At 42.3% G+C, this 12,460-nt stretch overlaps 1 protein-coding gene across 1 annotated transcript; it reads right to left on the bottom strand.

Moving 5' to 3' along the window:
- Positions 1 to 4,762: 4,762 nt before the first annotated feature.
- On the bottom strand, positions 4,763 to 6,851 carry LOC140905952 (uncharacterized). Its single transcript, XM_073329451.1, has 2 exons — positions 6,264 to 6,851; positions 4,763 to 5,280 (listed from the first exon to the last, which is right to left on the bottom strand). The coding sequence occupies exons 1-2, from the start codon at positions 6,415 to 6,417 to the stop codon at positions 4,817 to 4,819; spliced, it is 618 nt and encodes a 205-aa protein (XP_073185552.1). The 5' UTR covers positions 6,418 to 6,851; the 3' UTR covers positions 4,763 to 4,816.
- Positions 6,852 to 12,460: the final 5,609 nt, after the last annotated feature.

Below are 12,460 nucleotides of genomic sequence, written 5' to 3'. Positions count from 1 at the left end.
GAGGATGATGCACCATACATCAATTTTAAACCCTTGTAGACTGCATCTTTGTAAGAATTACTATAAATCCTGGGCTCAATGCTACAAAGTCTGTAAAAATAAAGATATTTTAATATGCAACTTTTCTAGTTTTCTAGAATCTGTGCTGAACGTTCATGTTGCTAATTAGAAGGCTCTATACAAGAGGGATGTATATTCACAGGATATCAGCTGAGTTGCTGTTCATACTTGAGACATACAGACACCTTTTTAAAATGTCCAAATGACAGAGCTGATGCACCAGAACAAGTAGTGACAGGCTGCCAAGTAAATTTATCTTTGGATACCTAACTGTAAATAGACTGCCAAGATTAAGCAAACAAATAGCTTATCAGAAAAGCCCATTAATTACCAAGAACTAACTGTGAGATAAATCAGGCCAATGCTGAATTGTTAAAGAAGCTGGTTTACAGACATTTACTATTTGTAGTCTTTAGTTTAAAAACAAAATTATGTTGACTAGAGCTTTAACAGACTTGGGCCTGAAATGCCAATGGCAGACTTAGGTCCGAACACCCATTTGTTAACACATTATTAGTGTCACAGTTTCAGGCTAACTGCACCTGTATTACCCCTCTGTGGTCCGCTCCCAGGGTTGTCAGGTCTCCTGATGTCACCTGTCTCTGGACAGGGACCCTTGTCCCACTCCCTTCTGACTAGGAGTTTTAAAGCTGCACATCTCCCTGCCTTACATTGTGATATCCCCAGCAAGCCAGTCTGTCTAAAGGCCAGTGCCTGTGTTTTGCTTCCTGCCTGAGGGCTATAAACAGTATATGCTAGCAGTTACAAGTTACACACAGCACTTTCTAAGCAAGCACATTTATTCTTAAGGTAAAAACATTAGAGGAAACACACAAAAAAAAACACTAAAAGTTTCTACACATATGCTAAAAGCTTGGCAGGAGTAACCCATCAGTCTTTAGGGTCTTAATAGACCATGGTCTTTCCAACCCCTCCACAAGGGTTAGGGGGGCCCTCCATTGGACAAAAGGTCCTGTCTGTCTGCTAGATCAGAAAGAAGGCCATGAGGTCAGTTCAAGACCATCCTTTTATACTAAAAGCCCTTCGTTTGTCTTCTAGTCTCTGGAAAACCTAGCCTGAACAGTACATGTATGCAAACCTACCCAAGAGGCAGGGCCGGCCCACAACATTTTGGCACCTGAGGTGGGGAGCTCAAATGATGCCCCCATGCCCACTCGCTTGGGCCAAAACTTTGAAAGGTCTCAATTCTGCCTTCTTCCTGTTCTACTCCTCTCGTGGTACTGCTCTGCTACCTACTCCAATAAAGGAGAACTAACAACTTAAAATGCCTTGTTCAAAAATTTTAAGTAACACTTATCTTTCCAACGCCTGAACAGGAAATGTAACTTTTCTTGTCTGCATAGTAAACACTGGCATTTTTATCTGTTTGAATAATCAAAGTGGTGCTTTCCATGCCTTCTTGTTTGCAAAGATTTGAACTGCTTCCTGGTGAAGGTCCACAGTCTGGGCCAGCTCATGCTTTATTGAGATGGTTGCAAGGCCGACCAACTTCTCCTGTGTCATTGTGGAGTGTAGATATGTTTTTATTAACTTCAGCTCGGAGAAGCTGCAGTCTCCACTGGCAACTGTTACAGAAAGTGTTAGAAGTATGCACAGAGCAATAAAAGCATTTGGAAAGAGGGTGGTCATCTTATTTGTGCACATATATTCCAGAACAGCCTTTGGAGTTGATCCTGCTGGAATGTGTCTTGAAAGGGCTTTCAGTTCATCACCTAAATCACTCGCATCAATATCGCGCATGTCATCATGTGTCAACACTGTCTCTAGTGCCCTGCTGTCATAAATATAAAGGGAAGGGTAACCACCTTTCTGTTACAGTGCTATAAAATCCCTCCTGGCCAGAGGCAAAACTCTTTCACCTGTAAAGGGTTAAGAAGCTAAAGTAACCTCGCTGGCACTAAAGGTTTTGCCTAGAGGGATTCTCTATGTTTTGAATCTGATTACCCTGTAAGGTATTTACCATCCTGATTTTACAGAGGTGATTGTTTTACCTTTTCCTTAATTGAAATTCTTCTTTTAAGAACCTGATTGATTTTTCATTGTTCTTAAGATCCAAGAACTGTGTCTATGTTCACCTGTACCAGTTGGTGAGGATTATTATCAAGCCTTCCCCAGGAAAGGGGGTGTAGGGTTTGGAGGTGATATTTTGGGGGAAGACGTCTCCAAGTTGTCTCTTTCCCTGTTCTTTGTTTAAAACGCTTGGTGATGGCAGCATACTGTTCAAGGACAAGGCAAAGTTTGTACCTTGGGGAAGTTTTTAACCTAAGCTGGTAAGAATAAGCTTAGGGGGTCTTTCATGCAGGTCCCCACATCTGTACCCTGGAGTTCAGAGTGGGGAAGGAACCCTGACACCTGCATTGCTGGTGTAGGCCTTCTTCAGGTATAGTGAGGAGTTTTGGAATATCATACAACATCCCAGATATACTGCTGTGTTCCTTGAGCTGCATGAAAGTTTCTTCAACTGACCGAATTGCACAATCTAGCACCTGATTCAAGAATTCAACTTTGAATTGTTGTTTGGGGTCTCTTATGGGATTATCCCGTGCCTCGTAATCAAAATGTCTTCTTCTTTGATGATTCTTGTGTTCTTGAATTGGTGGGAAAATACCTTCAGTGTGAAGTTCCTCCATCAACTTCTGTGCACTCTTCAGAATGTTTTGAAATCCCTCATCTGACCGGTAAGACTGTAGGTATGACTTTGCTTTGTCCAGTTGCTCCAGATATATCAAGGTCAACACCATGAAGTCTCTTGCTTACAACATTTATTTCAAACAGTACGTCATTCCACAACACTAAGCCACACAGAAATGTGAAGTTATGTATGTTTCTGGTGATTCCATTTCCCTCTGCCACTGTTCTCCCACGAACAGTTCCTGTCATAGCATTATCCCCCATAATGGCAACTATAGCATCATCTATCTTCTTAATTTGGTGTTTGATAGGCGTTATTGCCTCCACTCGACTTTCCCATCGTGTGGCACTCAGTGGTTTCAGTGAAAGAGAGGATGTTCCCAGATGTTGCTTCAAAACTTGCCATCCATGAGTTGATGCAGAGAAAAATACATAAATGCTTTGAATTACATTAAAAAATTCAGCAGCCTCACTAGAAGCTGATGCTGCATCACTGACAACCAAGTTCAATGAATGAGAACTGCATGGGACTAAAAAAGCTAGAGGGTTTAACTCTCAGATCCGTGTCTGCACTCCTCTGTTCTTTCCTCTCATGTTGGCACCATTATCGTAGGCCTGACCTCTCATGTCAGCGATTGCAATTCACGTATCTTCCAGCTTTTTAAGAAGCACATTTGTCATACCAGCTCCTGTAGTATCATAAATGTCAGTAAATTCTAGAAAATGCTCTCTGACAGTCACCATTGCAGGGACATTTTCACTAAGTTCTGTTGTTACAAAACACACCATTAAAGTCATTTGTTCCCTATGGCTGAAGTCAGGTGTGCAGTCCAAAATAACAGAGTAATATCTTACTGACTTCAGATCTGCCACAATCTTCTGTTTGGCTTTTGTTGCCAGTAACTGTATGATCTCATTTTGAATTGTTTTTCCAAGGTAATGGTGTGTGTACATTTCTTGGGTGGTGATTCTTCTTAGATGCTACTGGAGTACAGAATCAAACTCAGCCATCAGCTCCACAATTTTAAGGAAGTTTCCATTGTTTGGCACATACAGCTGATCTGAAGTGCCACGCAGTGCTAGGTTTTGGATAGCAAGCATTCTCACAATGGCAATGAGCCTTTTCAGAACATTTTGCCAACAGAACCTAGTGAAAATGTCCCTGCAATGGTGACTGTCAGAGAGCAAGGGATGTTTCACCAACATAGATTCATAGATATTTAGGTCAGAAGGGACCATTATGATCATCCAGTCTGACCTCCTGCACAACGCAGGCCACAGAATTTCACCCACCACTCCTGTGAAAAACCTCTCACCTATGTCTGTGGGATCCCATCAACGTGGGATGGCCAGGAAAGGTTCATGACGCTCGCGTCTTCAGGAACTCTGGTCTGTTTAAACGGCTGCAGGAAGAGATTTACTTCCTAGACCAGAAAATAATTGTTCGGGATGTTGAAATGCCTATAGTTATCCTTGGGGACCCAGCCTACCCCTTAATGCCCTGGCTCATGAAGCCGTACACAGGCACCCTGGACAGTAGTCAGGAGATGTTCAACTATAGGCTGAGCAAGTGCAGAATGGTGGTAGAATGTGCATTTGGACTTTTAAAGGGTCGCTGTCACAGTTTACTGACTTGCTCAGACCTCAGCAAAACCAATGTTCCCATTGTTATTGCTGCTTGCTGTGTGCTCCGCAATCTCTGTGAGAGTAAGGGGGAGACGCTTATGGCGGGGTGGGAGGTTGAGGCAGATCGCCTGGCCGCTGAATATGCGCACCCAGACACCAGGGCTGTTAGAAGGGCACAGCAGGAAGCGGTGCGCATCTGAGAACCTCGGAAAACCAGTTTCATGACTGGCCAGGGTACTGTGTGACACTTATGTTTGTTTCTCCTTGATGAAAACCCGCCCCCTTGGTTGCCTCTAAATTCCCTGTAAGCCAACCGCCCTCCCCCCTTTGATCACAGCTTGCTTGCAAAGGAAATAAAGTCGCTATCATTTAAAAAACCATGTATTCTTTATTAATTGATTATAAAAATAGGGAGATAACTCACAAGGTAGCCCGGATGGGGTGTGGGAGGAGGGTAGGAGGGAAGGAAAAGGCCACTTCAAAACTTGTTGAATGGCAGCCTTCTGTTGCTTGGGCTGTCCACTGGGGTGGAGTGGTTGGGTGCCCGGAGCCTCCCCTCCCGCATTCTTGGGCATCTGGGTGAGGAGGCTATGGAACTTGGGGAGGAGGGAGGGCGGTTAAACAGGGGCTGCAGCAGCAGTCTGTGATCCTGCTGCCGTTCATGAACCTCCACCAGACGCCGGAGCATGTCCGTTTGATCCTGCAGTAGCCCCAGCGTTGCCTCATGCCTCCTCTGATCTTCCTGCCGCCACCTCTCCTCACGTTCATTGGCCACTTTCCTGTACTCTGCTATTGTGTCCTTCCACACATTCTGCTGAGCTCTGTCAGTGCCAGACGACTGCATGAGCTCAGAGAACATTTCATCGCACGTGCGTTTTTTTCGCCGCCTCATATGAGATAGCCTTTGGGACGGAGGAGGGAGGCTTGAAACATTTGCAGCTGCTGGAGGAAAAAAAGGGAGCGAAGTATTTAAAAAGATACATTTTACAGAACAATGGCTATACTCTTTCACGGTGAACAACGCTATTCACATCACATAGCATATGTGATTTTGGTACAAGGTCGCATTTTGCATCTTATATTGAGTGCCTGCGGCTTTGGTATCAGAGATCACATACGCAGTGCCAGACAACAGAATTTGGCTTGCAGGCGGCCATGGTAAGCCATAGTCTTTTGGCTTCTGCAACCTTCATAACAGCAGCGCCCTCCTCTCCCATACCAAGCAAAGCACGTTGAGTTGGCCATTTAGTGCTGCAGTTTTCCCATTAACGTGCAGCAGCAGAAACCAAACTAACCCTCCCCCACCCCCATCCAATTCTCTGGGATGATTGCTTTACCCCTCACCCCACCGTGTGGCTGGTATCAGGGAAGATCCCTGCTAGCCAAACGCAAACAGCTCAGCGCCAATGCCGCCCCCCCTCCCGCCCCCGCATACCACATGGCTAACTGCGGGGAGCATTTCTTTTCAGCCACAGGCAAACAGCCACCTCTGAATGTCCCCGTAATTAAATTCCCCTATTTCAACCATGTTACAATGAATGATATCACTCTCCTGAGGATAACACAGAGAGATAAAGAACGGATGTTGCTTGAATGCCAGCAAACACTGGGACCATACGCTGCCAGGCTTTGTCATGCAATGATACCAGATTACTTGCTACTAGCATGGCTTGGTAAAGCGTCCTACCATGGAGGATGGAATAAGGCTGCTTTCCCCAGAAACCTTCTGCAAAGGCTTTTAGAGGACCTCCAGGAGAGCTTCATGGAGATGTCCCTGGAGGATTTCCACTCCATCCCCAGACACGTTAACAGACTTTTCCAGTAGCTGTACTGGTCACAAATGCATCCCAAGTCCTCAGGGCTACTTAATCATTAAAAAACGCTTGCTTTTATAACATGTATTCTATTTAAAAAGGTACACTCACCAGAGGTACCTTCTCTTGCTTTGTTGGGTTGGGAGGGTACTTCAGTCAGGGTGATAAAAAGTTCCTGGCTGTCGGGGAGAATGGTGTGCTGTGTGCTCTCCTCAAGCTCGTCCTCCTCCTCCTCATCTTCCCCATCCGCAAACTCCTCAGGCATGGCAGAGAGTACCCCATCATCGGAGTCCACAGACAGGGGTGGGGTAGTGGTGGCAGAATTACATGCAGCTCAGCGTAGAAGTGGCATGTCTGGGGCTCTGTCCCGGAGCGCCCGTTTGATTTGGTTTTCTGGTACGCTTGTCTGAGCTCCTTAAGTTTCATGCGGCACTGTGTTGCGTCCCTGATGTAGCCTCTGTCCCTCATGGCCTTGGAGATTTTTTGAAATGTTTTGGCATTTCGTCTTTTGGAACGTAGTTCTGATAGCACAGATTCCTCTTCCCATACAGCGATCAGATCCAGTACCTCCCATTCGGTCCATGCTGGAGCTCTTTTTCGATTCTGGGACTGCATGGTCACCTGTGCCGATGTGCTCGCCTGGCCAAACAGGAAATGAGATTCAAAAGTTCCCAGGGCTTTTCCTGTACACCTGGCCAGTGCATCCGAGTTCAGAGTGCTGTCCAGAGCGGTCACAATGGTGCACTGTGGGATAGCTCCCGGAGGACAATACCTTCGAAATGCGTCCACACTAACCCTAATTCGAAATGGCTATGTCGATTTCAGCGCTAATCCACTCGTTGTGGAGGAGTACAGAAATCGGTTTTAAGAGCCCTTTGTGTCGAAAAAAATGGCTTCATTGTGTGGACGGGTGCAGGGTTAATTTGATTTAACTCTGCTAAATCTGACATAAACTCCTAGTGTAGACCAGGCCTGAGAGTGATAGCAATTTTCAAATACATAAAAGGCTGTTATAAGAAGAGTGATAAATTGTTCTCTGTAACTGCTAAGGACAGGATAAGAAGTAATGGGCTTACATTGCAGCAAGGGAGATTTAGGTTAGACATTAAAAGTTTCCTAACTGTCAGGGTAGTTAAACATTGGAACACATTACGTAGGAAGGTTGTGGAATCTCTGTCATTGGAGGTTTTTAAGAACAGTTTAAACAAACACTTGTCAGGGATGGTCTAGATAATACTTAGCCTAGTGGTTCTCAAACTTTTGTACTGGTGACCCCTTTCACACAGCAAACCTCTGAATGCCACCCTCCTCCATAAATTAAAAACACTTTTTTTTTAATAGTTAATGCTATTATAAATGCTGGAGGTGAAGCTGTGTTTGGGGTGGAGGCTAACAGCTTGTGACTCCCCATTTAATAACCTGGTGACCCCCTGAGGGTCACGACTCCATTTGAGAACCCCTGCCTTAGCCCTACCTCCAGTGCAGGGGACTGGACTAGATGACCTAACAAGGTCCCTTCCAGTCCAACATTTCTATGATTCTATAAATCATTCATAACTGTAATACAGTATGGCCTGCAAAGATATTGCATATGATTGCAATATCTGTTACAATTAGATGTTAATAACACTAAGATTAAATATGCACACTGAAATTACCAATATATAATAAAACACACTAATACATGTGCTTTGTGAGGGAGAAAATATTTAGGCTGTACAGTTGTACTTTTCCTTTCTCACAGAATATTGAGAATACAAAATTGAAGGAAATAATTTTAACATAGTCAAAAGTTGGCTCCCACACACAGCTTGCAATCTTCAGTAATCAGTGGATTCTAGTGAACTAATCAGGTCAAATTCAGTGTTGATGACTCTTGTGATCTTATTTCGAGTATCATGATACTTGGTGTTTTTCTTAAAGCTCCATCTGTTAAAATTAAGTGATTAAGTCAGAATCTCAGCTTTCAGTTTTTAAAATGTAAGTTCCTAACCCTCATGGTAAGAGGAAAAAACCTCATAAATGTGTATCATCAAGGCTCAGAAACCAGAAGGCAAATAAAAAGAACCAATCATTCTTATTTTTAAGAAATAAGAATTTTTGAGTCCACCTCATTTTTTAGAGTGGGACCAGAGTTATGATTTTTGAACACTTGGGGTTGGCAACATTGGAAATTTTATCTTAGTTTAGTTTTTATTTTAAAAAATAATCATTGCCCTGCAATGTTAGCAACCTAAACACTGCAGCATCCTGCTAGAGTAAAACTGACTGCAAATTAGCTACTTATGCATGTCAGTCAGCTTGGACAAAAAAAATAAACTGAACAGCATAAATGAATAAAAGTGAACTGTTAAAAATCTATTTCAACTTTCATCTGTGAACTTATTAGTAACATAAGTAAGGAGATTTAGTTTTCAAGATACACAGTTTTTAACCTAAGAATGTCCCCTTCAGTAGAATAAAGATCCATCATATTTTGTTAAATGGTCACTTCACAAATGGAGGTACTATGTAAATTTAGAATGCTGGATGTCGACATGAGCCTGCAAGGCCTTGTCTTCAATGCCAAACTCTAGCCATAACTCACCATTGGTACAACTTCACTGGTGGTAGCAATGAAGAAAGCTGCAATGTAGATAGAATTCAGACATTTTTACTGTGTCATTGATTGAACTGCATCACCAATGAATTAGAACAAGAGTGGGTGTTAACATAGGTGTAACATGACAGACATAATTATTTTCTCTATGCTAGATCAGGAAATTATTTTTCCTACAATCATCAAGATTAATTCCATTTTAGATCATATAATTTAAAAATTACCTTCAAAATCACACTTCTTCTGTTTGAATTTTTTTGTCTACTAGTGTTGTGAGTATTGTCTAAGATTATTATAACTGAATGAGACTACAAAAAATATTTCTACTTTTTTAGTTTGGGCATTTATTCTTTACATATGTGAAATAAGAGGTGGTTATCTGCAAATTTAGGTGTCTCTAACATGCTTAAAATACAATAATTAAAAATAACATCATATTTATAATACTAAATATCCAGGAAGTTTAAAAATAAATTCCCTATTTTTCTCTAAACATTGCCCCAACCAATATTCACTTCTTCAGCAGCTCTCCTAAGATGATGTATCTTGCAGCACTCCCTGAAGTTCTGAGCTATTTTGGACCTCTTTCTGTATAGTCATTATCATGATTTCACTATAGTCTCTTTCCTCCTGGTTTTTGGTGTGTGTATTTCACGGAGCAAGAGGGGAGATAGGAGGGGTGGGGGGGAAGGAATGTGGTGTTGGTAGCACAACAAACATTGGCAGTAGGACTTAGAGGCAGCTGTATTACCTCAAACTTCTTTGAACTTCTATTTTTTAACTGGCTTGATTTCAAGTTCAGTGTCTCTTTTTAAAATTCCACTTCTACCACTGAGACTAGTATGTGCATTCTTAAGTGTGCTAGGCACAGAAAGGGGAAAAACACTGTTCTTATAAAACATCAATTATACCAGTCAGGTCAGTTAAAGGAAAAAGCATGATGAACCTCTCTGTGTATGTGCAGCTAACCATTCCTTTAGCCTTACTCATCCCACTTCCTGGTTCTCCTTTCCCTCAGGGTCTTCCCACTTCTATAAACACAATAACAATAATTAGGATAATCATTGGACACTTCAACATTCTTGGGATCAGAACATCACTCATAGCTAGTACAGGATCTTTGCCAAAAACCCTAAATTAGTTTTCAAGAAGAAGTGGGTCAGCATGACACACGTTTTTGGAAGTCTGCAGTCTCAAATCTTGCTACACCCAGCTTAAAAAAAAAAAGTATATTTTCAGCATCGACAAAACCTCAAAAACCACTTAAATGCTAAGGGCTTGTCTACACTTACCAGAGGATCGATGCATCAGCAGTCAATTTAGCAGGTCTAGTGAAGACCCGCTAAATAGACCTACGATCGCTCTCCTGTCAACTCCTGTAGTCCACCTGATCAAGAAGAGTAAGGGGAGTTGATGGGAGAGCATCTCCTGTCGACATCGTGTAGTGTGGACCCCGCGGTAAGTAGATCTAAACTACGTCGATTTGAGTTACGCTATTCACATAACTCAAATTGCATAGCTTAGATCGACTTTTCCCTTTAGCATAGACAAAGCCTTAGGCTCAGATCCACAAAGGTATTTAGGTTTCTAACTTCTGCTGAAATCAATGGAAGTTAGGCACTTAAATACCTTTAGGGATCTGAGCCTTCAATCCTTTCAATTACCAATTCTCCCTCGTGATTACCTTGAAACTGTCAGTGCTTCAACTGATCTCTCTTGAGCTCACAGAAGGGCATATCTTGTATTCAGGAGCTACTGTGCAGAATAAGCCACATAAGAATGCTAAAGGATAATTATACTAACCTTCTGGAAATCTAGTAATTCACCTATTCTTTCCCAGATAGGTGCTGGAATTTACCAGTTTTTACATAAATGACATTTACCCTGAGTTTTCTTGAGAATAGCAGTTGATAAAATTGGTCCATATCTATCAATTCTTATATTTTTGCATTTACTACCTTTCCTCTCTTTTGGTCATTCTCACCATGTAGAAACAACAAATCGTTATTTTCAAAAGGATTCATGTAACTTTGTCTTCCAGAAACTTAGGGTAGAAGCCTGCCAGTGTTTTGGAACATCATCTGATTCAGTAGCTTGTAAACAAGGATGCAGTGGATGGTCTCTGATTTATGTTACCTGGAGTCTGTCGTGATGGGCACACTTTTAATGAATAGACTAGATAGAAAAGCATAGTCTAGTTTGTGATAGGAAGTCTGAAGTATGCTTATCAAGAACATGTAACTTGCAAATTTCTATCCTAGACCTTTTGAAAGAGAGCTTCAGTGGTGTCATTTGGTACAATAATTCCCAATATTTTCAGTTCTGTGACCCTCTTTTGACAAACGTAACCTTTCAATGACCCTCTGATAGTACAAACTGTATTGGAACTCATCCATTATGTCAGCCGTTCTCAAACTGTGGGTTGGGGTCACAAGGGCTGATGTTAGACTTGCTGGGGCCCAGGACTGAAACCTGAGCCCTCGACAGCGAGGCTCAGGCTTTGGCTTCAGTCCTGGGCAGTGGGGCTCACGTTACAGCCCCCCCCCCACCCAAGGCTGAAGCCTTTGGGCTTTGGCCTCCCCGCCCAGGGTCATGTACCCTCCTGGGGTCATGTAGTAATTTTTGTTGTCAGAAGGGGGTCTCGGTGCAATGAAGTTTGAGAACCCCTGCATTATGTCATTGGAGACAGATTGCTGAAGCAGATAGTGGTGGCAAAGGGATGTGCAAAGGAAAAAAAGGAGAGTAATATACTTTAAGCTACTAGTTTCTCTGGACTCTTTTCTTCTTTCTTCTCTCACTTTCCTTTTCCTGTTCCTCATCCTCACTCCACATGATCTCTCTGCACTTAGGACAGCAGGAACTAAGAGAACCTGACTGCACATGATCATTCCTCCACTTTGGAAACTGTGGCCATTACTATTTCTCACCCCCACACACACACACTCCAGTCCATTTTAAAACTAGACTCAGGATTAAATAAAATTATTTTTCTTACATATTACAAACTTACTTGCTTGTGCTAGGTGGGTTGCTTCAAAGTGACTCACAAATGCATCATGACCCACCAGTTGGGAACAACTGTTCTAAGATAGCATTATAGCTTGATTTTTCTGCTTTCACAAAATGGATAAGCCAGTGCACTCCAGTCAGGTTTTATCCCACTCCCCCATATATTTCTCTCACGACAAGGCTTTTTATTCACATTCGCTAGATATTTAATTTCTGTGCCTGTTTCGACATTTTAGTCAGCCTTGCACACTAGGCCAGATGATGCAGACTGAAAACTTTTGCTTACAGATCTATTCCAATGAGCTCCTAAAAATGTCTTTCTATTATTGTGCAAAGTGTATGCTTCATCTGGTGAACCTGCAAAAATACTTGTTCTGAAATGTAAATTGGGAGCCTGGTAAAGAACTGCCTATGGCATATATGCTTTTATGAATTTCCATGTATTGTGACAGCAAGAAGCTGCAGGAAAAGAGATTTGAAGTAAATATGACTCAAGTATTACTACCTATTTCCAAAACAAAATTTGACAAACTGAAATAAGTAATGCAACATAATCCACCCTTCCGACAGTGAGTAATTCTAATTTGATGGCCAACAGAAAAGCAGCCTAGGTATCTCCAAACGTGAAAATATAATAGGCCAATAAGGATTAAGTTGCTGCATATAGTGGGATTCTGTACAAAGCACATATCATCGTGCT

The sequence above is a fragment of the Lepidochelys kempii genome, chromosome 2 (assembly GCF_965140285.1).
Source record: "Lepidochelys kempii isolate rLepKem1 chromosome 2, rLepKem1.hap1, whole genome shotgun sequence".
Classification (NCBI taxonomy): Eukaryota; Metazoa; Chordata; order Testudines; family Cheloniidae; genus Lepidochelys; species Lepidochelys kempii.
This window is presented reverse-complemented; position numbering and strand designations above follow the sequence as displayed.